Below are 26,454 nucleotides of genomic sequence, written 5' to 3' on the forward strand. Positions count from 1 at the left end.
GTGGTCCCTGCTTGCACAGAGCTCATAGCCCGGGGGAGATAGATGAGAAAGCTCCAGAATATAAGCAGTGAAGGGGATGGAGGCATGAGGAGTGTCTGGGTTGGGGCCGGCAGAGGTGTCTCTGAAGGGGTGATGTCCAGACCAAGGCCTGAAAGACCATGAGTGAGCAAAGCGATGAGCTGGGGGAAGAGCAGCCAGACAGAGGGAACAGCCAGCACAAAGGCCCTCAGGAAGGTCTGAGCACGAGGGAGGCCAGTGTGGCATGATGAGGAAGGGGAGACCAAGGGGGCCTGCCTACGATTGCCTCCAGACCTTTCTCTTCCAGCTGACCACAACCACCCATTGAGGCCAGAAGTGCCCTACAGGTCACCTATGGATATCCTTGTTGTACCGTTGGGGAACCTGAGACCTGAGATGGGATCACAGAGCAGGTTGTGGTCAGAGCTAGGACTTGTCGAGTCTGGGTCCCTGGCCAAGGCATCGTAGCTGAGTGACAGCCCCCTGGCTCCTTGAGGGCAGGATGGAGCTGTCCAGGCACTATGGTGCCCAGGGTTTCTTTATCAGGTCCTGGGGCCACCATATCACAATCCCAGGGGCTTGTTATAAATGTGGGCTCCCAGCCCCACCCAGATCCATGGAGTCAGACTCTATGGCCGGTCTGGGAATTGGCATTTAAACCAGCTGCACCTAGACTCTGGAAACCCTGTGCCCTAGGCCCCCTGTGGTCCTGGTCTTGGCAGTCCCACTCCCTTTGATAAACAGCTGAATGACCCTTCTACGGCCCTGCTTCTCAAACTGACGATGGGGGCGGGTCATAAAACCACAGGATAAACTGGGGCATCTTCCTGAATATCAGTGTGACTTGGCATTAACTAGTCCATCATTAAAACATTGATTTGATATTAAAAAGATATTGAAAAGAAGAGTAGATGCTAAACTTACTTGACAGTTTAAGATAAAATATGAGACAACAAAGGACTTTCTAATGTGGGGTTCACTGCCTTGGGACTGTTTCGGCCTCCATCCCTGCTGTTGGGGGTAAAGTCTTGAGGTCCTCTTAAGTGTTACCGGGCCCTGAACTGTTTAAGGATTCTTAGTTCTTCTTCCTGTATTTGTTAGGATTAAGGGTTCAGGCTGTGCAGACAGATAGACTTGGGTTCGAATCCTGGCTCCCCATTTAGTAACTCTGTGCCTCAGTTTCCCCATCAGTAAAATGGGCATAATATTGTACTACTCCTGGGGTTGTAGCTAAAACTTTACATGGCTTTTGGTGTACAGTGACTCTTTGGTAAATGAAAATTGTCAGTTATTTTATTGCTGGCACTATTCCAGGCTGGTTCACCACACCACAATTCAGGGCTCCCTGGAGGAGGGAAATCTGATTATCCTCTGGTTTCATGGGTACCTGGCCCTATCTTCCCACCCCAAATGCTCTGGGGGCAGCCAGCAAAGATCTGCTAGGGGACCTGAGGAGCTGTGGCCTGCATTCTTCTACCTTGACCAAGTTCCCTAGGTTTGGGCTGGTGTCACCCAACCCCCCTCAGGTGGGCAGTGGGACATGGGGACCAAGATTTGCTCTGGCTACTGTGGACAGGACACTGAGCTCCTTACCGGCCTCACCAGGAGACTGAAGTCCAAGAGGCTCCATGACTTGCCCAGGGCCACAGAGCCAGTCCATAGCCTAGGGCTGTGCAGTCCAATACGGTAGCCACTGGCCACATGTGGCTGTTTACATTTCAATTAATTAAAATTGAATAAAATTTAAAATTCTGTTCCTTAGGCATGATAGCCACGTTTCAAATGTTTGATAGTCACATGTGACCAGTTGGTCAGTGTGGATACAGAACATTTCCATCGTCACAGAAAGTTCTCTCGGTCACACTGATCTAGAGGGGCTGTTCTCAGCCTTGGCGGCGCACTAGAGTCACCTGGAGAGCTTTTAAGAAACACTGGTGCCTGGCCCCACCTGCAGAGGTTCTGAATGGCAGCCAGGGCTGAGAACTGCTGCTCCGAAGCCCTGTTTGCATTGTCTACTGGAAAGGTTTCTCTAAACGGTTCAAATTGAATTCAGACTTTTTGTGAGTGTCTGCATCCCACTTCCAGCCCATGTGTGCAGAGCCAAGGTTGGGGGGGTGGGGCTCAGTTTTGTGGAATTCCCTCTCTTACCACAGTTGGGCTGCCCTGGCCCCTTCCCCTCTCTCTGAACAATGTGAAAAGGAGGCCCAGCATCTCTCACGGGGTCGCTTGAGGCTATGGGAGAGAGGCCATGCATCATGCCTGTCATGCTTATGGGAGGTGGGTAGAAGTACCCAGAGGCGTCCCTATCTGACATGAGTGGATGGTGTGGAATGTGGCTACTGGCCAGCTCTGTGTCTTTCTGGAAACTGGTCCCAGGGACCCCTGGGTCCCTTGACATCACTGTCCCAGGAATTGCCATGGCAACTTTAGTCATGCTACCCACTGTTTGCAACATGCAAGGACAGGCCCAAGCTGGATGCTTACCCAGAGTGGCCACTGCTATGGGATGGAGGAGCAGGGCTAGGTGAGGTTGAAGGCTTGGGGCTCCATGGGACCTCTCCCCACTTTGGGGTGGGCCTGCCATATAGAAGGCTGACCTGCAGGGGCACGCCAATTTCACAGCAGGTTCTCCTGAGGCCCAGAATTACAATGGGTCTTCCTGGGGAGGGTCATCCTGCAGGGGTCACTTCCACAACAGGGAGACCTGGTACCAGAGCTCCATCTATGAGCGGTCTCTTTTGGCTCACCTCAGCCCTAGGAGGGGACATGCGGCCCTTGGACAGGGGGTCTGGGAGTGATGACAGGGTGAGAGGCCCTCACAGGGGGCCCTGAGTGTGGGCTTTGTACCGGGACAGAGACATCTCTGCCATAGTGGGGCTTGGAAAAGAAGCTCTCTTTGAGCCGCCTCAACATGGAGCCCCCCCACTATTAAACGTCTTCCAGCACTGAGCGTTCCCCCTCCCATGGAGGCCCCAGTCAGAAATGGAGTTCAATCTGGTCGAGGTGGCATGGGGTGAGACTGCTGCATCAGAACATGGAGGCACCAATCTTGGTTTATGCAGGCTGTGCCAGTGTTGTATCCTAGGTTGTCTATGTGGTTTTGGTAGAGCTGAACTCTGTGTTTTTATGGCGAGTAAATGAGCAAGATGGAGTGGGGCATCCCCAGCTGCTCCTCCCTGAGGGGTAAGGATAGCAGACAGTGGGATCTGGAAAGACTAGCAAGGATGAGTAAAATCTTCCAGTGCCTCTCGCTTTGAGCAGACCTGACATTTGAAAATCATTTTACAAAGGGTTTCATAAATTTAGTTATGTAGATTATGAACTCCTGTAAACCATGGGTGTTCTATAGCTAAAATTGACAACAAAACAAAACAAAACCAAAAACGCCACCCAACAAGAATGAATGAACCCTTATGTGTAATAGATATATTTTTCTGTATTTAATTTTTTTTCTTCCTTAATGTTTTAACTGTAAATGTTTGTCCAGTAGGCAAGAGAATAGCTGAATAAGATGCAAACATTGGTGGGAAGGCTTGAAAATTGTCATTTGAACAGTGCTGAACAATTTCGGGTGTGTGTAAGCGATACTATACATGTTTTAAGTGGAATTTTATATTGTATAAGTTAAGTGAGCCTGAACATTTCTAACATACAGGAACCAGTTTTAAGCCAAACCACAGCGAAGATGGGATTAAATGTATCTATTTCTTGGGTCTGGCCCCAAACCTTCCAGGTCCAAAGAAGAGACTCACTCCTCCACATGCCAGCTCCCCCCCCACTGCCAGTCTCTGAGTTCACTGAATTGGGCTCTGGTTTGCAGGTCTAGGGACACACCATCTTAGGTCTCAGGATGTCCTGAGAAACCTCAGGGCCTGGCCAGATCTTATTCAGTGTTGAAGTACGGCCAATCCACACTTAACCAGAGAGGTGACACAAGGTTCCCAAATCTTTACAAATGTCCAGTCCAGATCAGGTCCAGGTTGGGAAGATGCCCAGAGTGAGGCGTGTGTGTGTGTGTGTGTGTGTGTGTGTGTGTGTATGTGTGCTGTGGCGAGGGCGGGGGGGGGGGGGGGGGGGGAGGTCGAGCGGGAAGGTCTAGAGACCCCAGAAAGTGAGCAAGGACGACCTCTGGCGGCCAGGCCCTTGGATTATCTCCTTCTCTTTTAAACACGTAATTTACAACGGCTGCTCAGGGCTGAGGGTCCTGAGAGGGCCAGGCTGCGTCACACCCTCTCATGTCACGAATGGGGAAACTGAGGTCCACAGAGCAAGGTTATTTTTTCCGAGGTCACGCAGCGAATCAGGGCAAGAACTGAGAATAGAACCCAGGCCTCTCCGCTCCAAGGATGTGATTCCGGGTGACTAGTGTTCTTTTAAATCGACACCTGTTTTAAGCGCGTTCGGAGGAACGAACTACTTAAAGAATTCCCGAAGGGTGAATAATTGGCTTTTAATGGGGTACTGAGAGAAAAGCCGGCCTCGCGGGCGCTTGAAGAGGACACAAACACAACGAGCCACAATTAACAACCCAAAGCGAACGCTTTAAGGATCTCCACTTCCGGGATCCTTAAGGCGTTCACTTCGGGTTGTTATTCACGGCCCCGCCCTCATGGCATCTTGGGAAATGTAGTCCCACTTTCCTCCAGACACAAGGATGAGGGCGTCTTGGAACTGCATTTCCCAGAAGGCTGTGCTCGCCGTCTCGTTAGCCGGGCTACGGGTCGGTGGGGCGAACCTCTCATCCTGGACTTTTTAATTTCTCAGGGGGAATGAGTGACGGTGGACAGAGGCCTTTGGCGGCGTCGTCTGTAGGCTGCCTGGCCTGGGGGCGCTGGACGCGGAGACCATGGAGCCGGCCATACAGCTCTCCTTCCAGTCGGGGGACAAAAAGCCGAGGCGCCGCGTCTCCTTTAATCGCGGTGGGCGGGGCGAGGCGAAGCGACCCGCGTTGCTATTGGCGGCGGTTGGGGGCGCGGAAACTGAACGGGACGCAACTGCAGCCGCTGCTTCCTCAGGCTCCTCTGGCGCCTTGGGCGCCCCTGGCCCCGCCATGGCAGCTCCCTGCACGGTGAGTTCCTGCCAGCTGCGGCCGCCCGGGCTTTAGTCTCCCCGCCTAGTCGGACGGAGGGTTCCGGGCCGGTCTTCTGTGGCCCCAGTTTACCGTCTGTGCAGGGGGCGCTGAGTCCGGGCACCTGGTGAACGCCTCCTGCGAGCCAGGCTCTGTTCGGGCTACCGGGGCTAACAAACCAGCCTCTGCCCCCAGGATTTGCATCTCCCCCTAGCGGGGGAGACACTTGTATGGCCTGACTGGAGGTGTGACCTGGGGCCAGCGCCGGGCCTCTCTGGCTTCTGTCTCCTTATCCTGAGCAGTGGATGGCTGAATGGGGGTTTGTTGAGGGTGCACCCTGTTCCGACGTGTGGGAACAACAGGCCCCCGGGATGCCTGGGACGGCCCAGGCCTGCAGTGTGACCTGGGCCAGACTGCCGTCTCTGATGAGTCCCAGGTTCTTCCAGAGGCCAGAGGGGAGCACTCCAAAGCCCCTCTTTTTGAGAGGTTGTTTTGAACCTGAACCTGCCTGGTCCTCTGGCTGGGTTGAAAGTCAAGGACGCTGGGTGGTGGCCTGTTGGCTTCCTTGGGTGTCTGGGCATGTGAGCAGAGGGCCCAGACTAGGAACTAGGCCTTTTGATCTCTAATGGTGTTTCACCCCCCACCCCAATATATAAACCACCTTTGGGGGAGATGAGGAACCAACAAGCCTGTGGGATTGGAAGAGAGAGTGTCGGGAGATTTCAGGCATTCCCTGGTTAGGGGCGGATCTGAACTTGCCTCTAGAGGGTGCACTGTTTTACCCTTATTCTTCCAACAAGCTCAGGTGGAGCGGTTTCTGCTTAGTTCCCCGCCCTCCTCCAGCTGCCATTCCTTCTCTTGTTGAAAGGAGGACTCAGGCTGGTGTGTTGGGGGGTGGAGCTGGGCAAGGGGCCACGGGAGCCTTTGTTCTGGTTACAGCTCCCTGCAGCCCTTGTTCTGCCCCAAGGCCGTTTTTTCCTCAAGAGGAGGCTTTGCTGGGCTCCCTGGTGCCCCCAAAATGTTTCTTTGAGGTTTAAGATATTTGGGGTAGGGGGAGATGTCTGCATGGCTGGACTGTAACTCTCCAACATGAATTGCTGTTGGATGGAGAGAATCTCTGGAATATTATCTCCATGTCTTCCTAAGCTACTTCTTCTCTGATGTTGGGTGGAGTGGAGGTGGTCGTAAAGCCACTGGGGGCTTATTCAGGGCTGACCTTTGGGTTCACTGGCCGGTCCGCAGTGGGATTGAAGGTATGGGATCTGATTCCTGAGATGGGGGTGCTGAAAGTCCCCATTTTCTCTTCTTGGGTCTTTTGAAAAATAACTTTATTGAGATATTATTCACATACCATAAAATTCACCCTTTTGAAGTGTAAAATTTAGTGGTTTTTAGTACACTCACAATATTGTGCAACCATTACTGTCTATTTCCAGAACATTTTTGTCACCCCAAAGAGAAACCCATACCCATTAAGCAGTCGCTCCCCTTCCTGACTGCCCCCACCTCCGCCGCCCCCGCCCAGTCCCTGTCAACCACTAATCTATTTTCTATCTTTATAGATTTGCCTATTCTGGACATTTCATATAAATGGAATCAGACAAAATGTGGCATTTGGTGTCTGGCTTCTTTCACTTAGCATAATGTTTTCAAGGTTTATCCGTGTTGTAGCATGTGTCAGTAGTTCATTCCTTTTTATGACTGAATAATATTCTGTTGTATGGATATACCACATTTTGTTTATCCATTTATCTGTTGATGAACATTAAGGTTTGTCCAATTTTGGGCCATTATGAATAATCCTGCTATGAACATTTGTGTACAAGTTTTTGTGTGAAAATGCTTTCAACTCTTATGGGTATTTACCTACAATTGCTGGATCGTTTGATAACTCTGTGTTTAACTTTTTGCAGAACTACCAAATTGCTTTCTACAGTGACTGGTTTTTGTTTTTATTTTTAAACATTGTTTTGTCTATTCTGGCTGTTCTACATTTTATGTGAATTTTAGGATGAGCTTGTCAATTTCTGCAAAAAAAGGCATCTGAGATTTTGAAAGGAATTCTGTTCACTCTGTAGATCAATTTGAGGAGTATTTCATCTTAACAATATTAAGTTTTCCAAACTATGAACATGGGATGTCTTCCCATTTATCTAGGTCTTTCTATACTTCTTTCAATGATGTTTTTTAGTTCTCATATGTCTTGCACTTCTTTTGTTAAGTTATTCCTAAGTATTTTGTTCTCTTTTATGTATCATAAATGGAATTGTTATCATACTTTTATTTTTCACATTGTTCATTGTTGGTGTACTTGATTTTTGTATATTGATTTTGTATCCTGTAAGCTTGCTGAACTTGTTTATTCTAATAGATTTTTTAGTGATTCCTTAGGATTTTCTATATACAAGATCATGCCTTGAGCATTTTTAAATGCTGCTGGCTGTTATAGGAAGAGTCTTGCCCCTGGGGAAGCCCCTTCCTCCTCCAGGCTTCACATATTTGACCCTGGCTCTCCCTCAGGAGGACCCCTCGCTGGAGAGGCATTTTAAGGGCCACCGGGATGCAGTTACCTGTGTGGACTTCAGTCTCAACACGAAGCAGCTGGGTAAGAAGAGGCATCTTGTCCTAGGCACTAGGTTATGAGCTGAGAAGGTCGTGTTTCTACCCGGGAGGTGTGGCGTGGGAGGAGCAGGGCATAGCGAGGACCCAGGTGCTTTGTCTAGACCTACCTCCTGCTTCAGCCGGCCAGCTCTCTGGGCGCTAGGCTTTATGAGCTCCATTCTGCATGTGGAGTGTGAGGCTCAGAAAGGTTGGGGGCCTTGCTAAGGTCACACAGCCTTTGAGGTTAAGACCCGGTTCTGGGCTCTTCCCTGCACACCCCATCCAGCTCTCAGGTCTGGCCTGCAGAATGAGCCCTAAACAGTGGCTTTTTCCTTGGGTCTTTATTGATTCTGTTGTCCACAGTACCATGGGCACACCTTCTTGTTGAAGACGCCCACCACTGAGAAGGATGGGGAGCAGAGCCGGGTGCTTCCCTCCCCCCATTGCCCTTATGCTGCAGCTGAGTGCTCGCTCCTTGGCCACCTGTGGTTTCATACACAGCTGTCACGGCTGCAGCTTTCTTGTTTCTATGGACGAGGCTCCCCGTTCATCCAACGGTCAAGGTCCCCTGTCAGAAGCTGCTGGTCTCGTGATACACTGGAGATTAAGAGGAAACTGAAGTCAGTTTTGGTCTGTTCTGGGGACCTCCACTAGGCTTCGGATGGGTCCTCTTAATGGTAAAAAGGCCACTGGGTTGAGCTGGCTCCCCAGTTTTGCGAGGACTTGCTCTCTCGAGCTGCAGAGTGTGTCTGTGGGGAGACCTGGGACCCTCGGTTACAGCCCAGGGCTGGTTGCTGTGTGGGCCTGCTGCCTGGAGTGGTGACAGGCCCTAGGCTCTCCGAACTCCTGCTCAGCAGTCACTGGAGGTGTGGCCTGTCCCCATGGGGAAGGCAGAGCTGGGCTGTCCCTGCTGCCCGCACCCCATGCCCCGCCCGTCTCCAGCGTCCTGGTGGAGGCTCCGGGCCCGCTTGAGCCGAGCGTCGTGGCATCCGCTCTCTCCTCAGCCAGTGGCTCCATGGACTCATGCCTCATGGTGTGGCACATGAAGCCCCAGTCACGTGCCTACCGCTTTGCCGGCCACAAGGACACCGTCACCTGTGTGAACTTCTCCCCTTCGGGACACCTGCTTGCCTCGGGCTCCCGCGACAAGACTGTCCGCATCTGGGTACCCAACGTGTGAGTTAAAGACTTGGAGGGGCTTGTCTGAGTCTGGGCCCTAGTACTGGACTGGTCACAGTGGGACATCTGCCCCACTTCTGAGGAGGTACCATCAGAAGCTGGGGCTTCAGTCGGGGCCCTCCCCTCAGGGCCAATAGGGAGGTTCTGGGCTGACCTCGGCCATCCTGGAAGGGATCCCACCTGATGCTGCTTGCACGTGGGTGAGGCTCTGGCTTCCCTTTTTGGGGACTGGGGCACTCATGCCTGGATTGACTTTGGGAGGGTTCTGAGGGGTGGGGAGGGCTTCGATGTGCCCTTATGTTGCTGTTATGGGTTTATGGGTTTCCTGACTCTGCATACCCATCCCTGCAGCAAAGGCGAGTCAACCATGTTTCGTGCACACACGGCCACAGTGAGGAGCGTCCATTTCTGCAGCGATGGCCAGTCCTTCGTGACAGCCTCCGACGACAAGACAGTCAAGGTGTGGTCAACTCATCGCCAGAAATTCCTGTTCTCCCTGAGCCAGCACATCAACTGGGTCCGCTGTGCCAAGTGAGTAGTGTCCTACCTGGAGACTGCTGGAGGGACCCCGGGGGTTGGAGGGCACAGAGGAGTTGCCAGGTGCTAGCACCATGACCTTGGACAAGTTACTTAGCTACTCTTTATCTTCCTGAACCTCAACTTCCTTATGTGTGAAAAAGAACAATAATAGTTCTCACATTGTAAGTTGTCCAAGCTTCACTGAGCTAATGCATGACAAGTAAGTTAGTCCATTGTCAGCCACGACTGACCCCTGACGTCTGTGCTGATGCAGCCCAAGGTGAGTCATCAGGGGCCACTTATTAGCAATAGCAACAACAACAAGATAACGTCAGTGCCACCACTAGAAATTTTCTTCTAACTCCTCATGGCAGTCCCGCAAGTAGGTGGCATTGTTGCCATTTTGCAGATGAAGAAACTGAGGCTCAGAATAGTGTAGTATCTTGCCGCGGGGCACATCGGGAGTAAGTGGCAGAGCTGGGGTTGGAAGCCGAGTGTCTGGCACTAAGTCTTGCCTACTTTTCTCTGAGAACGTTCTGCTCCTCAGAGGTTGATTTTGCTTCAGAGGTGCCAGATGGGGGCCCAGGCTTCTGAGAGGGGTTGGTCTGGAAGCCGGTTCTCCCTTTGGTGTGGGGGCCGGTGCTTTGGGGATGGGGGCCAGCTGATTCAAAGCACCTTTCAAAGTCTTAAGAATTGCAGACACAGCTGTGCCTGCTTCTAGCTTATTTTGTTCCTTTCAACAGAGATCTCACATGTCGAATCTCTGTGCTCTGGAGGAAGAGGTTGGGGTGTCTGGGGACACTGGGAATCCATGGGAGTCAGAGGTTGGGGACTGTTGAGCTGTGTTCTTCTGGGGACCCCATGAAGTTACTTATTCTCCAGGGCCCTCATTCCTCTGTCCTGGGAGGTCCCTGATTGCTCTGAGAGGCCCTCACCATTGGACTCCTGAGAATAGGAGGGGCCCCGCCAGCAGACAAGTGTTGAACTCACACCAGGCCTTTGGTGGTGGGTCCCCAGAACCTCCACCCCTTTTTTGTTAGCAGGTTGGTTTTGCTGACCCATTCTCAGAGTTAGATGTGGATTCAGGGCACCTGGGAACAGGATAATGACGCCAAGTACTAGCAGTCAGCACGCATGTTGCCATGTGCAGTGCTGGGGGCCTCGTGTGTGACTCTGTTGCCTACCTGCTTACCAGGAGGTAGGCACCCTTCTGACCCATCTTGCAGAGAGAAAGGCATTTGCCCAGGATCACTCAGGGTCAGAGCAGGGCATGTGGCCCAGGCGGGTTCCTGAGGTCAGGTGGTGGGCAGCTCAGGAAGGGTGACTGTGGAAGATGGTGTGTGGTGCCCATGATGTCTGTTGACTGGTGATGTGACTTGTGCCTCACCTGGTTCAGGTTCTCCCCGGATGGGCGGCTCATCGTGTCCGCCAGTGATGACAAGACTGTCAAGCTGTGGGACAAGACCAGCCGGGAGTGTGTGCACTCGTACTGTGAGCACGGCGGGTGAGTCCCCAGATCCTGTCCTCCACCTGTAGGCGCTCTAGAAAAGCATAGACCTGGGCTCTAAGAGGCCCTAGTGGCCTCCGGTGGCGGCAGTTGGGGCCCACCGCCATGTCTCTGCTGCTCCCTGGCCCTGTATCTTTTCGCATGTGGGCGGAAGTTTCTGCCTCATCCCCATCCCCACGAACAGTAAAGAGTGCTTAACCTCAAGGCATGAAACTCTTTTTAAACATCTCTATTGGAGTATAATTGCTTTACAATGGTGTCTTAGTTTCTGCTTTATAACAAAGTGAGTCAGCTGTACATATATCCCCATATCTCCTCCCTCTTGCGTCTCCCTCCCTCCCTCCCTATCCCACCCCTCTAGGTGGTCACAAAGCACTGAGCTGATCTCCCTGTGCTATGCAGCTGCTTCCCACTAGCTATCTATTTTACATTTGGTAGTGTATATATGTCAGTGCCACTCTCTCACTTTGTCCCAGCTTACCCTTCCCCCTCCCCGTGTCCTCAAGTCCATTCTCTACATCTGCGTCTTAGAGAAAAACAAATACCGTATGCTAACACATATATATGGAATCTAAAAAAAAAAAAAGTTTATGAAGAACCTAGGGGCAGGACAGGAATAAAGATAAAGATAAAGGCATGAAACTCTCGAGGCCTCTCTTTTCCCTTCACTTTCTAGTTCTCAAAATTGTGACACGTCTGTCTAAAGAAGTTGAACCCAGACCCCCAAAAGGATGTTCTCCTTGGTGATGACTTTATAAATGAAAGGCTAATCAGGTTCTTGTAGTGGATGGTGGCTGTTCATATTGTGCCACATCACTGAGAGGGATGAGCCTGCATTTGAGCAGGGACTAACCCAATCTGGGTTCCTAGATGAACCCCAGCGTCTGCCCCTTGTTAGGCTGGGAGCCCCAGGTAAGGGTCCCTCCTGAGGGCTGGCCACGATACCAGCCTGGGTGTCACATATGAGTATATTGAGGGCCCTTGGCTTGTCTTCTAGAAATAGGTGAGCCAGTGGCTCTGGGACCCTGCTGGCCCTTCATGTCTGGGCCTCAGTTGGCAGGGCCTGCCCTGCCTCCTGCTCTGGTAGGGGCACCAGCTCTAACTGAAAGCACCCGAGCAGCTGGCTGAACTTTGGTCTGAAGACCACTTTCTCTGCTCTCATTTAGAAGTTGGTGCTGAGACTTGCTCCCTGGTAAGTGCGCCTCAGGTCACTGCTAGCCCCTGTTCTCACCCTCTCCTTCTTGTTCTCCCTTGGCCGCCTGGTAAAGATACAGGGCAGTAGGGAGGTATTCTGGGCTGAGGGAAGAGTGTGAGCAGGTGTGTGGGGATGGGGATGTGCTGGATGTTTAGGGGTCTGTTCTGAGCCGGGGCAGACCTCCTACAGCATGCGGTGGTCCCCTTTCCAGCTTTGTCACCTACGTGGACTTCCACCCCAGCGGCACGTGCATCGCCGCCGCCGGCATGGACAACACGGTGAAGGTGTGGGACGTGCGGACTCACCGGCTCTTGCAGCACTATCAGCGTGAGTGTCCCCGAGCGGCCGCAGTGCGACTGTGCCATGCCGGGTGTCCGACTCTTGGCTGCGGGGCTTAAATGGGCCTGAGGACAGCTGGGGCTGGCTTGGGGTTAGGGGGGAGTCCTGGGTCTGTTGGGATCTTCAGGGGTGGGTAGTCTATGGCGTGGCTGTCCTGGAACCTTGGCCCGGAGATACAGCGTGGTGCTAACTGGCATCCACCAGCCCTTTGGTGCCCACTTATGAGGTGGCAGAACCTCATGCACACTGCGGTCCAGATGGGTGCCCTCAGTGGGGCTCTGGCCAGGGCTCCTCTTGAGGGGCACTTCTCAGGGGCTGCCCATGCCACTCACCTCCCCCTGTAATGGAGGCTCTGTCCTCCAGGGCCAAGGTGACAGCCCTGGAGGTGGTGAAGGAGACAGGTCTGTCAAAAGAGGTCAGTGTTGGTGGGACCTTGGCCACCTCTGGTTCCACGGTGTCCTCCACAGATGTGGAGCCACGAGCCATATGGAGGGTCGATTTGGTAGGGGGCCAGGCTTGGAAGCCAGCCCCGGTGCCGTGTCCCCTTATTTATATATATATTTAATTATAGCCCTTGGAAGGCAGGGCAGCGGGCTGTCGATGTGGGCTGGTATCGGGTTGCAGGAGGGAGGTGGGAGTGGGGGCAGACTTGGGTGAGCTTACGATGAGAGAGCTGAAGGTACTGGGATATGGAACTGGCCTCAGAGCAGGTATGACTGGGCAGAGTCCTAAGTCACCCCAGTTGTGGGGATGGGGCCCAGGGAAGGGAGCTGGTGAGGGGCCACAGGAGGAACTGGGAGTTGTGCAGGGGGCAGAATGGGTGGGCAGGCCTGAGGGCTCAGGGCTGAGACCAGGGAGAGTCAGAGCTGGCGTTGTTTGAAGAACTGTGGTTGTTGACTTGGGACTAAGTTTCAAGTCCATGGGCTCACTTCCAAAATTCACACCTGAAAATGGGAAGGACATATCTGGAGAAAGGTGTGGGACGTGGGGTTCAGAGCTCTCCCCTTAACACCCCCCACAAGCCCTTCCAATTCTCTGATGTTTGAGGCCAGGAATTTCTTGGGGTAACTGAGGGAACAGACCTTCCAAGAAGGGGGAGTGGATCCTGGTCTTGAAAAGCACATGGTGGAGGGTGGCTCTGCACCCAGCTTCAGCATTTTTAGCTGTGTGACTTTGGGCAGGTTACTTGACTTCTCTGGGCCCCCTGGGACAATGATAAGGCCTGTTTCTTAGGTGGTGTTGGGAGGGTAATGAGTTGGTCCATGACAAGAACTTACAGAGTGCCTCACACAAAACAGGAACCAGGCACAGTGTTAGTGACAATGACAGTGATGCTGAGTCTCAGTCAGGAGGTCTGGTCTCCCAGCAAGGTGGGCCCAGTTGGTCCAGGCTTGCAGTACTGTACATCACCACCAGGTGGCAGGGGCCAGCCACGAGAATGGTTCTTTCCTCAACAGGGAGCCCTGGGGTTTGTCACTGATGCTGTTTCAGACAGAGGCTTCCTGAACAGAGCCCCAGCGGGATCTGCCCTCTACTTGGAGACCACGCCTCTCTCTCCTCTCCTTCAGGCTCAGAGGCCTTTCTCCTCCTGCTCTGGGCCAGGCCTGAGATGGAGACTGGGTACATCTGCATAGCTGACTGGGCGGAAGGTGGGAGGCGCAGAGGAGTGCTAGGCAGGAAGGCCACCTCTGAGTGTGGGGTCAGGAGGGAGGACTTGGACAGGGAGAGACGGGAAGGGAGGTGATGAGGCAGAGCAGTAGTTAGGAGTACGGGCTCTGTTTCCTGTCTGTGAAGGGGTGGTGGTAGCCTGCCTTATGGGGTTAGTGAGGATCTGATGGGAGAATCCACATGAGGATTACAGTACACTACTGGGTACAATGGTTTGTACCACATAAATCTTGATACTGGTGAAGAGAATCTCCAGGTGACCCTGGGAGAGTCCAGGCCTCCCTCTGATGGATCAGGAACCTAGGTCTGGTGTTGGTGGGGTGCAGCAACAGGTACCTGCAGGGGAGGGCCTTGAATGCCATGCTCTAGCCCAGGGTCCCAAAGATGCAGCCTGGCTGGAAGTGCTGGGACAGGGGCGAAAGGGTGAGGGGCATCTGAGAGGACAGCAGTGCTGAGAGCCTGCTTGGGTAGGAAGCCATGTGCCTAGGTGACTGGTGGGTGGGCTGTCGTCAATGCCCAATGTCGGGTGAGGTCTGGACATCAGATTGGGTCAGGGGTCAGGCCCAGGGGGTGGGTTTTGGAGATTGAATAGAGGCAGAAGGTGATGCTATGGGGTGGAGGGGCCAGCTGGGCCTAGGGATCTGGAGTGTGAGAAGGGCTGAGGCCACATCCTGCATCCCTGTGATTGAGGGGCTGTGGAAGAAAAAGGTCCACAGGCAGCCAGAGTGAGCAGGGGGAGCCCACTTTTCCCGTGGTGGAGGGCTGAGGAGAGCAGAGCCAGGGGACTGAAGGAAAGCAGGGTCTCCTAAAGAGGGCGGTCAGGGGGTGGCATGATGCAGAGCAGTTGAGGAGAGTGGAGGGTGCTGGGGAGAGATTCCTGGGGGAGCAGGCTTGGCAGTGGGTGGGAGTGGGAGATCAGTGACTGGCAGGGCCCAGGGGTGGGAGTGGACTCAGATAGCATCAGAGGTCAAGTCCTGAGGGGACCTGAGGTGCGTGAGGCTGACAGGCTCCACAGTGAGATTTCAGTCTGTTTTTGCTGCTGTCCTTTCCTCTTGTGATAGAGGCACTCAGCGAGCCTGCAGCCTCTTATTCCTAAGCCACCCCTAATAGAGACCAGAGGCTTCGGGGGGCCTGGAGTACCCCATAAATAACCCGGTTCCCTCTGAGCTCCCTGCCCAATGCATGGCACACAGTGGGTATTCGCAAGGCAGCAGACTCATCCCACCACCTCTGGGCTCAGCCTCCCTGGAGGCTCAAGGAGAGCCTGGCAGGTCTGAGCTCATTGGTTTGGGGGACAGCCCTCACCCTGTTTGCTGGGGAGGGACCTGGTCAGGTGTGCTCAGCAGCTCCCCTAGAGAGCTCCGTGGCAGAACCTTCTACCTGAGAGACCCTCCTAGCCCCTGAGTAGCAGCTGTCCCCCTACCCAGAAGAGGTGCCGGGGGATCTCTTGGGAAGCTGATTCCCCAAGTAGGGCTCCCAGCCCCCCGGTAGCAGGCACCTGAGCTGTTTTCTGTCCCTGACCCCTAGGACACCCAGGGGGAAGTGTTTAAGGACAGTGACATCCAGTGTCTTCCCTGATTGGGCTTTGGGCGCATAAGGCTGTTGGGCTCTTCTGAGAGAAATTGGTTCATGATACTGCAGATGTGTGGCCAGCAAGCCCAGCCAGCCTGTGGCCAGCCGCCATGATCTTGCTCTGTGGAGGGCACTTCCGGTCCCATGTTGGGTTGTTGGAATCACTCTGGGCTACAGCAGGCAGCTGGCACCATTTGTCTCAGGCGAGGAGTTTCTTGCTCTGGCCTATCACTGCAAGGAGCAGTTCTGATTTCCCAATTCAGCAAGGAGTTGGTGGGGCACTGGAGCCCCGGGAGTGCCAGTCCCCACGGAGGTGCGTTAGGCTCCGTACGCTCGGAGCCACACTAAGACTGTTCAGACACCTGAGCAGCAGCCCTGTCCCCGATCCCTTAATGTGCTTTGCGGTTTCCAGGCACGTGCGGGTTCATTATCCAGGGACAGGCCTGAGTGGTCAGCAGGGCAGGGCTACTCCCCATTTCACAGATGGGGTGTTTGAGGCTTGCCCAGGTCACGCAGCTGGGAAGCTATGGGTTCCTCACACCGTGTTGATTCTAGTCATTTACTTGCCCGAGGCCCCTGAGAGGGCTTGGCTTGGCTCTCTCCAGAAACTCCAGTTAGAAGCTCAGAGTCCCAGCTTCTCTGTCCACTGGTCCTTAGCACGTCCCTGGACCCCCTCCCTACTCCAGACACGGTCACGGAGGGTTTTAAAGCTTCTGTGCAACCAGCAGGGCAGGCCTGCACCCTTTTTGGTGTTCGGAGCCCGAAAGGGTTGATCAGGAGGCAGTGCACCGTCCCACCTGCTCTGGCCAACTCACCGGCTCTCGCCCGCTGTCCCTGAGCGGGTGTTCCTACGACATTCGCGAGGTGACTGTTCGGAGTGTCCTTAGCTGCTGGTGTCAGAGCACCTTCACTGTGTGAACCCACAGCCTCTTGTGAGCCCACGGCCACTGTGTCACTGGTAATGCCAGTTGAGCGTTGTGAGAGGCCACCCTGGCAGAGCGAGCCGAGCCGCTTGTGGTGGGCATGTGGTGGGGCTCGGCGCTGGCGTGGCCTGCCCCAGAAGGAGACCTCCTGCTTGGGCACCTGGGGTCTCTGTGGGCCCCATGGCCAGTTTGGAACCCATTGGGCAGTGGGCCAGATTTGCTGAGGGTTCTACAAGCAGAGCTGTGCGGGCAGCTTGTGGATAGCCAGGTCTCTCCTTAGGCCACCTGCTGCCTGCAGGCTGTGGCCCGTTCCCAGTACTTGGGGGCAGGGTCTGCAGTGGCCTCAGTCCCACCCTCCCTGGCATCCTGGTGACCTACAGAACATTGACACTGGTACATCTCTGACCCTGAGTTGGAGTCCCTTCTTTGGGGTCGCGGTGGGGGAGGGGTGTAGCCCACATTGTGCCCAAATGGCAGCCTGCCATCAGCCGTCACCCATCTCTGCCATGGAGCTAGGCGGAGGGCCTGCAACTTTGGGCTTGGTGAAAAGTGGATTGTTTGTGTGCCGTCACCGCTCAGGGCTTCGTGACGGGAGGCTCACCCCCTCGTGGGGCAGCCGGGCCTCCGTGGGAGACTGTCATGCAGGGCTGATTCTATGAGGCCTCCCTGGTACAGCCCCACCCTCGGCAGAGCCAGAGAGGCTGCTCCAGGCTGGCGGGGCTGGTGGGTGAGGCAGAAGAGCGAGTCGGGAAAGGTGGGGCTGGCACATTCCCAAAAGCCTGGCTTGCCAGGCTGAGCCCTGTTTTGGAGTAAATGGTTCCAGATATTTCTACCCCAGCCAAGAGGCCTTAGCTATTCTTGCCATTTATAGTGGAGCAGGGCCTCGGGCACCCTTCCCTGGGCCGGGTGAGGGGGTGGACGGCAGTTCCCTCCCTTGGGTGGGCTTGACCAGGTGGGAGAACCTGGCGTGGTAGCCATGCCCTGCCGCCCTACTGGTGCTGGGCAAGCCCTGTGTTCCCTGAGCTCGCCTCCCCGGATCCACGCTGCTGCTGGCTCTCCCCTGCCAGCTTTGTCTCAGGGAGGGGCTGGGGGGCATTCATGCCAGCACAGGCTGCCAGGGGCTGCAGAAGTAAGAATAGCGCGCCCTTCTCCAGGCTCAGCGAGGCAGATGCGCCAGGAGCAGCATCTAAGGAGGCCCAAGGGGAGATTGGGGCGTGGTGAGATAGATGGAGGGCAGCTGCCTCTCAAAGCTGTCCTACTGTGGGCCGAGGGGTCAGGGGTGGGCGGGACTCCTCAGGGGGATCTCGCAGTGTTTGTGCCCCTCTCCCACCCCCACTCGCCGCGGGTGTGAACCAGCGTCCTGGCGAGCACAGCCAGCCCCTCAGGAGCTCACACTGGTTCGCAGCCTATAGAAGCACAGCCTGAAGTGCCTGCAGAGCCTGGGTCTCCTTCTCCCCAGGCGTGACACACTCGTTTGGGGGGAGGGAAGGATTCACTTTTTATCATTTGCTCAGTTGTATAATCATAGTGACTATATTCTAATGCTGAAAAAATATTTTCTGGAAGTATGTAGAGTAATAATTAGAAGTCCCCCTGTTCCTGTCCTCCCCAGAGAGCACCCCTGCTCTGTGTCTGGAGCTTCTGTCCACACCTTCCTCTGGGTCTGCACACGTGGGTGTGCCCCCCACATGTGGGGAGTCACGGGCACACCCTGTGCGCCACTAACGTTCTTTCTGCTGCTGCTTGTGGCCGGTGCCTGTTCGGTTCTGCTGGGGTCGGCTCTGGCTTTTTTCCTCTTCTCTCCATGCCCCCATTTCTGGTAAACACTGAGGGTGCCACCCCCTGCCTCATCGCCCTGAGTGTGGGAGAGCGTCTGGCCGTGGGGCTCTGGACTCCGCCTCCAGGAGCTGGCTGTGGAGACCCCATCAGCCCCACTCCAGGCCGTCTCTTGGAGTTCCTGGTGCTGAGAGAGTGTTTAGACCTAAAGATCGTGTTATGTAAAGCCCTGGTATCTCCCCTAAGTGTGCTTGGGAACGTGAATCCACACTCCCCGGCACGTCTGCACATCGGCTGGCCTGGTGTCTGAGGGGCTCCGTGCACCTCCGTCGGCTCTACTGAGGGCCGTTTCATGGTGGGTGTGTTTACTGGTCCAGCAGTGGTTCCTGCAGTCTCACGGTGCCAGGATGAGGGGTTGGTTTTAGAATTTGCCTTTATGTTTGTGGCAGTTCTGACTTGGCGGGGTCATGGTTATCCTAGCCCCTCTGGTTTCGCTCACGAGGCCTGTGGTAATGGGTACGAAGGCACCTGGGTCTTCCTCAGCAGCTACTCTAAGCTGTGATATGGCTGGTCCACACGTTGATGTCCCCATGTGGCCTGCCTGGGTCCAGTTCACCTACTCACCAACTGCTTTTCGAGTCCCGCTCAGTGTCAGGCACTGAGCCAGGAGCCAAGGACCCAACAAAGCCCCCTGCCTGATGGAGCACATGGTCTCATGGGGGACCCAGCTGGGAACCAAATAGCTGCACATAAATGTAAAAACCCTGCTGTGAAGAGACTCACGGTGCTTCAGGAGGGACCAAACAAGGGGGTGGCCCTGATGGCGAGGTCAGGGGAGGCTTCCCTGAGGAGGTGACTCTGAGCAGTGAGTGAGCTGCAGGCTCTGGGGAAGAGGCGAGCAAGAGTCTTCCCGGCCCAGGGGGAACAAGGGGTGGAAAGGTCCCACAGCTAGGGAGCTGACAGGGCTGGTGTGGCCAGATCTTGGAGAGCGAGGGACACCAGTGTGGATGGTGGGGCTTGGGCTGGAGCAGTGGGGAAGAATCGTGGATGGGCTTGAGCTGTCAAGTGAGTTAAATGGCAGGACCTGGAGTAGCATGGGATGCCTGGGGTAGCGGAGAGGGACATCAGGGCTCACTCTGTACAGAGGCTTCACAGGCTTCACCTGGCAGCATGCCTACAGCACCCTAACTTGTAGGTGCTGTGCCACAGAAGGAGAAAAGGGCTCAGTGTGTCAAGATGCTCGCTCAGGGTCCCAGGGCGGGCCAGTCAGGAGGCTGGGGTTGGAACCCGGGCCTGACTGGCTCCTGAGAGCGTGTCTTAAGCTGTTTTCTTGCCCACTCCCATGCCCATCCTTTCCCCCGGGGCAGGGGCATCATATTGACATTTGCAGGGGTTTTCTTTTCCGTTTGGTTTCCCTGAAGTAGCAGCATGTGAGACAGATTGAGCGTTATGTTTGAGCACTCTGTACGGCTCTAGCTTGACTGCTTGGTGAGGAGGGAGAGGTGGAGGAATGGCTTGATCCCTCTGGCCTTGCCGCACGTGCTCCCGCCTGCCCTGCGTCTCCCGCTGCCTGCCCTCATCTCTGGATGAGTCTCCTCCTGTCCTTTGTTTGTGCTGCCCTCCTGGGAAGTCCTTGTGGGGCTCTTCATAGCAACTCTGGGCAATGGCCTCCCCAGCCCAGACCTGTGCCGAGTCTTCGGGCCCGTCTTCTGACTTTGTGGGCCTCCCAGCCCATCTGAGTGACGTCCTTCCTCCAGTGCACAGTGCGGCGGTGAACGCCCTCTCCTTCCACCCGTCGGGAAACTACTTGGTCACGGCCTCCAGCGACTCAACCCTGAAGATCCTGGACCTCATGGAGGGCCGGCTGCTCTACACGCTCCATGGACATCAGGTGAGGGCGTCAGCCTGGGCTGAGTGGCATGGAGTGGGGTGGAGGCGCTGCCTTGAGGTGGCCCTTCCCTTGGAGCCCGATGGAGGGGTTCTGTGGTCCCCTTGCAGCCTGCACGTTGGGGTGAGGTGCAGAAGCAGCTTTCCCACCCACAAGACCTGTGACCTCTGGCAGAAGTGCTGGGCCTGGTGCTGCAGCTGAGAAGGGAGTACGGGGGTTCAGTTGGGTGGGGGGTCGGAACGGAGGCCTCTGGACATGGTTGACAGACTTTTCCCAGGGGCTGAATGGAATCTGTCCCCAATGACCTCAGGCATCACTTGGTCCAGCAGTTGAGTAGAGCCCTGGAACTCATGCCCTGAATTGCCATCAGGCCTCCTGGGGTCCTTTGGAGGCAGAAACAACAGGTGTCTTGCAGAGGCGGGTGTGAAGGAGGGAAATCTTACCGCACATTCATTGGGGAATTCCTAGAATTGAAACGAGGGAGAGAGGCCTTCTCTCTGAGCGTCTTTCACCAACACATCCGGTGCCCTGGCCCCCTATGTGGGCAGTAGCTGGGCACGGGCCCCAGTGGGCGGTGGGCTGCTTGTGGTTCTCCCCTGCAGCCGGCCTGGGTGCGGCTGAGCTGTCTCCTGCTGAGCAGAGCGGTCATCAGGGTGTCTCCTGCTGGGACGTGGTCGCCACATCCAAGTGGGGCACGGGTGCAGAGACCAGAGCATTTCAGTTTGTCCACTTCTCCACCCATGAGCAGGGGCAGACGGGACGGAGAGTGGGGACAGGCTCTTGAGGGCTGAGGGAGGCCCTGGGCTGCTCACGTCTCTTGGGCCAGCAGCTAGGTGTGAGGCGTCTAGCCCAGCGCTGTCTGGATCCCACTGCCATCTGAGTCAGAGCACAAGGGGCCTTGGCCATGGCTTGGAGTGGGGCATGGGCCTTTTCTTCTGCTTCCTTGGGACCTGGAGGCCGCTTGCCCTCAGCCCATGGTGACCCCTGGTCCTCTCTGTCAGAGAAATGTCTGGTGTGCAGGACCAGCGGGCCTGTTCCCCTGGTGTCGACACATCTAGGTGTCACGTATGGCCACTGGGCTGGCGTGATCGCTGCTCCTGTTGTCAGCCTGTGGGGGAGCCACCTTTGTTAGCCCTTTGGCAAGTAGTTACTTAGATTCACACGTAACCAGTTTCGGATCTTATAACCAGGAGGGCATTTGAAAACCACATGAACGCTGCTACCTCTCCTGCTCCCACGAAAATGAAGGAAAGGCAATGCACAGAAACACCGTGCAGGCAGGTGCATACCAAGTGATCACCGAGCACTTTCTCCTTTCTTGTGGACGTTCTTTAGACAGCTGACTCACCTCTCAGCCTGAGAAGCCTTGAATGCGGCATCTAAAAGGCTGTTCCTGTGTTCGGGCCCAGCATCAGCACATATGGGAAACCTGTGGACATTGTTCTCCTGGAGAAGTGAGACAGGGGCCAAGAGAAACCACGCAGTTGCTTATCTGCTGTTGAACCTGGAAATGTGGGAGACAGGCTGAGGGACAGCGGTGGTTTGGGGGTGTGGAGAACGGGAAATGGCTTCAGAAATCAATTCTTCCTCAGGGCACCAAACTCGCAGTGCCCAGAGGAAGTGGGAGGAAGGAGAAGCAAGCTCACCTCTGTTCATCTTGCCGTCCGTTTGTCCATTCGTCATCCGCTTCCCAGCTCACCGGGCTGGGCACCAGGGGTATGAAATGGATGTTGTGGTCCCACCCACTGGGGCTCGTGGCCTGGGAAGCAGGGGACTCTCTGGGGACATCAGCAGAGCCGAGGTGGCATGAGATGTGTTAGGAAACCAGGAGAGGCAGGTTGAGTCTTGGGTGGTACTTGGAGGGTTGGGTGAAGCAGGGTAGGCTTCTCCCCGCTCAGATGAAAGTGGGAGTCGGAGTGTGAGGCTCACATTTGTTTCTGTTCCGACCCCCCAAAGTCCCTATCAAGTACAGAAACTTAGCATTGGTGTGCCATGGGTCTTAGGGGCTCTTCTTCCTGGAGTACCCATAACACAGCCCCACTGTGGGGTGCAGGGTGTGGGAGCCCCAGGGCCTGGTTTCCTCGGGGTTTCGCAGACCGATTCTGGGAGGAAGGAGCTGGCCAGAGCCCCGCGCTAGCTTTAACCCCTCTCCTCTTCCTGGAGAGCTGATCTCTCCCTTTCTCCTCCTCCTCCTCCTCCTCAAGACCTGTGGTGAGACCACTGTGCACTCACGGGTGGCAGCTCAGTGCTGGGTTCTCCAGCGGGCCACGTGGGCAGACCTGGCCCACTTCCTTTGCCCTCTCTGCCTCCAGGGTGCTTTCTTTTGGGCAAAGACTCTTCAAGAGTCTGGTCTCTGGGCTGATGTCGGAGGGCAAGTACGTGGTGTGTGTGTGTGAGGGGTGCTGCAAAACCTAGCCCCCTCTCTGTGCCCCAGTCTGCCAGGGTTTGCTGTGGCTCCTTGTTGGATCTGACTCTGCCCCTAGGTTTGGGGCGATTCAAAGTCAGCTAAGGGTGGCTTCCTAAGGAAGGAGAGTGCGGTTGAGCAGCCTTGATTCGGGCAGTTGTTAAAAGCAGTCCGCCAGCTGGACCAGATACCTAGTGTGGGCGGACATCTGGGCCGGGAACGGGAGCGGCTTTGCTCTCCCCGAGGGGACAAATCCGTGGAAGTTGGGCCTGTGTTGTCACTGGGAGCCAATGTGCTCTGAAAATGTCCCTGACCTATGAGGGTTTGTGACATGCTGTCGGGCCAGAGTGGCTCAGCTCCAGGAAGAAGTTCTTTAACACCCCTTTGGAGGATGTATTGACTCCTTTGGAGGATGTATTGCCCCTGCCAAGCCCCAGGGAGAGGGCCTGCACCACGGGCTGAGGAGTGGGCTGAAGCCCCGCCCAGATGCTCTGTGCGGTGTCTGGTCCTCTCAGGCTCCCCCGCTCGTGAAGTCCCCTCCCTGTCCCGTCCTTCCAGGAAGATGCACAGCTGCACTCCTTGGTGACTTGAGCGTCCACATTCTGTTCCAGGAGGTAGTGAGGGCCTCACCAAGCACAGCTGTCACCAGCCACGTCCAGAAGCCTGTGGCGCCCACAGCTCCCAAGTGGTCCCAGATGCCCAGGGATTCTGTCCCCCAGATGAGAAGGCAGATTTGAAAGCACCTTTGAGTCCTGGCGGGGGAACCGAGGTCCAGAGAATGATCTGGACTTGTAGGGGGTCTCATGCAGCTTAAGGTTGTCGACCTGGAACGAGTACCCACATCTGCAGTTTCCACCACACCCATTGACCTCATATGTATGGCTTTTAGAAGTTGTGATCTCACTCTTGTTTTCAGATCACTGGTCTGTGTAGGAGGCCAGCGGGCCTCATGGCTTCTTGTGTTCCAGCCTTGCTGCTAGGTGATGGTGTTCTGGTCCAGCAGGAGAGGGATCCCCAGGAAGCTTTGGTTTGGACTTGGAGGACCTCCTTGTGACCACCCTCAGGCATAGCCCCAAGGGAGCCGTAGAGGGAGGGCTATTGAGTTGTTCTGCCACGTGGAGCAGCCACCCCTTCAGGCCTCCAGATCCACACTTATGAGAAGGGACAGTGCAGGCCGGGGGTCAGGGGCCAGCCGAGAGGAGCCTGCCACAGGGAGCTGGTGCTGCGGGGAGCCAGACCTTGAGCAGGAGAGGGGGCTCTGCGTGTGGCAGGGAAGTGTCTCCGTGTCCTGTGAGAGGGCCGGCCTGAGCCAGCCCCACTGGAGGAAAAGTGAGGAAGGGTCAGGGGAGGCCATGCTGTTGGGTAGAAGCTCTCTTGCCTGAGTTGAGGCCAAAAGTCTCTTATTGTTTCCTAAAGGCATGGGGGCACCAGGACAGGCACATGCCAAGTGCAAAGCTAAGATCAGGATCACCCAGTGTGGCCTGGGTCTCCTGGGCTGGGCCCACGTGCTGGCACTGAGGACAGCTTGTGCCCCCAGGAGTCTGACCAGGCTGGCAGTTTGGTGGTTCTCTGGCGTGCAAGTGATTGGTCACACTTCCATCGGCCCATGTGAGGCCGGCTTACCTGTGGGGCTGGGGATGGACGTCAGTTACAAGTTGATTGTGAGCCTGAAGGATTCTGGTGCTTCTCCCCTGCAGTCCCGGCTTTGGGTGAGCCACAAAGGGCCATTCAGGGGGTGTGGCTGGTGACTGAGCGAGGCTCCTGCCCCGTGGGAGCTCGACGCCACATGTGCTGTACCCCAGAAACAGCTCCCTGGCTGCAGCTGGGGCTCGTGTGGCTCTTCAGAGGCTTCCACGGGGTGGATGTCCCCAGGTGATTTGGGGAGCAGGCCAGAGAGCTGGGCAGGCCCTTTGCTGGCTCCAACCCCACACGGGCCCTGGCCCCTCACCGCCCTGCTGCTTCTGCTGCGCAGGGGCGGCAGGTTTCCAAACGCAAGCCGAGCAGACACTGACGCCTTTGCCAGGGCAGGGGGGTGGGACAGACTGAGGAGCCTGTTGGGGCTGAGAGGTTGGGTAGCCCTCGGCTTCCAGACAAATCTGCCCATCCGGGTGGAGAGTGGACAGAGCAGGGAGGCACTGCCAGCCTGGATATGGGGCACTGTCCTCCTTCCTCCGCCATGGGGACACCGGGGTGATTTCTCTCTCAGTGATTGGGCTGGAAAAGAGCCTGCACCGGTCACCTTTGCCAGCTGCTTTGACTGAGACCAAGTGCTGGATACGTTCGGTTGGGGAGGGTTCGCAGCCTTGTCTGATGCCCAGCTTTCTAAGGAAACACCCCAACATCTCCAGGGACGAACAGCTTGTACCCACCTGTTTCTGGTTTAGAAAAATGATGGACACTCTCCTATCTTGTTCAGCCAGAAAAGCCTGAGCCTTGGGGGGCCACAAATGGGAGGAAAGGGTTTGGACGTTGGGGTCAAACCATTCTGGCTCCACCTCTTAACCTGTGACAGTGGGCAAGACCTTGACTTTGCCAAGCCTTTCCTCCTCTGTAAGAACGACGCCCATATCTGTCATATTGGGAGAGGACACGTCCTCACGGCTGCCAGTCCCTGTCCTGCGCAGCTCTTGGAAAATGACCCCATGCTGTTCTAGATGAGAGCTCTTTAAAAGGCTGTTTAAAGTTTCTGTTATGGGCATGGTCCTGGCACCATGGATGGGTAATATTTGTTAGGAAACTGAGTACATATTAGGGGACTCTGATGACTTAACGCCCACTGATGGACACAGGGCCATAGCCGTCGGCCCCTCCCCCTCTGGGATGGGGCTCACCCATTTCCCCTCCTCCCACTCACCCACAGAGTCTCTGCAGGGTTTATCTGGCTTCTTATTTTGTTTAGGGTTGTTCTCATCTGCCCCAGAACATCCTCTTGCTCTGGCTTCTCTCTTGTCACACAACTCCTAAAATCCGTCCCACAATGGGTGGGCTGTAGTGATTCCCCGACAGCTTGTCCCCACCAGCTGTCCTGAGTGGGTTCGGCCTGCTGCTGCCTTGGTCTACAGGTCTGCTTCCGTTGCCCTTTATTAGTCCCGCCCATCGGGTCTTTTCCAGGGCCTGACTCCTGGAGGACAGGCCGGGTATCTGATGACACTGGGCTGGGTAGGGGTGCCAGCGCCCTCTCTGAGGCTCTGGGAAGTCTTGCTGTGGGGATCCGCCACGACCGGGACAGTTAAGCAGGAGGAAAGGGAGACCCTGCTTCTCGCTGGATCCTGTACAGACTTAGGGGTGTCAGCTGCACGGGAGCCTCCTCACCCCGCTCACCCCTCACTTTGCCGCAGGGAAGACCAGGAGAGGGGAGGGCTTTCCCACCAAAGGCAGCTGTCTTTCAAAGCCTTGTGCCCTGAGCAAGGCCCCCATAGTTTTGTGTGGCAAATGTGGGGGCATCGTGCTAGAAATACAGATTTATTTTTCTGTATTTTCCGAAACGTAATCTCGAGACATGCTCGTTTGGTTTTAGTCCCCAGAGCTATTTGGGAGAGGAGGGTAGGCGGGGCGTGGGTGGGGCGTTAAATCTGGTGTTTGCGGCTGTGCAGTTGGCGTTCGTGTCTCTGTGGAGTGACTGAACCGCACAGGGACCAGCGGGCACGTGGTTCCCTGAACCTCAGCTGGCCCACGGTGGAGCGAGCACCCATCACCCAGGGCCCAGAGCCCCAAACCCGGGGCAGCTGTGTGAGGGGCTGTGCTCGGTTGTCGAGAAATCACAGGCTCAGAGCACGGGGTCGGCCGAGGCTACTGGC

General features: G+C 55.6%; 1 protein-coding gene across 3 annotated transcripts in view; it reads left to right on the top strand.

The window, feature by feature from the left end:
• Positions 1 to 4,693: 4,693 nt before the first annotated feature.
• The window catches only part of POC1A (POC1 centriolar protein A), a 73,343-nt gene continuing 51,582 nt past the window's right edge, over positions 4,694 to 26,454 (top strand). The window contains exons 1-7 of one of the 3 annotated variants that reach the window (XM_082348222.1): positions 4,694 to 5,086; positions 7,607 to 7,691; positions 8,692 to 8,863; positions 9,218 to 9,397; positions 10,782 to 10,889; positions 12,299 to 12,414; positions 20,123 to 20,256. In XM_082348222.1, coding sequence (XP_082204348.1) covers positions 4,865 to 5,086; positions 7,607 to 7,691; positions 8,692 to 8,863; positions 9,218 to 9,397; positions 10,782 to 10,889; positions 12,299 to 12,414; positions 20,123 to 20,256 — 1,017 coding nt within the window. In that variant the 5' untranslated portion in view covers positions 4,694 to 4,864. The remainder of the gene's footprint in view (positions 5,087 to 7,606; positions 7,692 to 8,691; positions 8,864 to 9,217; positions 9,398 to 10,781; positions 10,890 to 12,298; positions 12,415 to 20,122; positions 20,257 to 26,454) is intronic. The other 2 variants (XM_082348220.1, XM_082348221.1) reach the window with 2 other exon arrangements.

This window comes from Balaenoptera borealis (assembly GCF_965194805.1).
Source record: "Balaenoptera borealis genome assembly, chromosome: 12".
Classification (NCBI taxonomy): domain Eukaryota; kingdom Metazoa; phylum Chordata; class Mammalia; order Artiodactyla; family Balaenopteridae; genus Balaenoptera; species Balaenoptera borealis.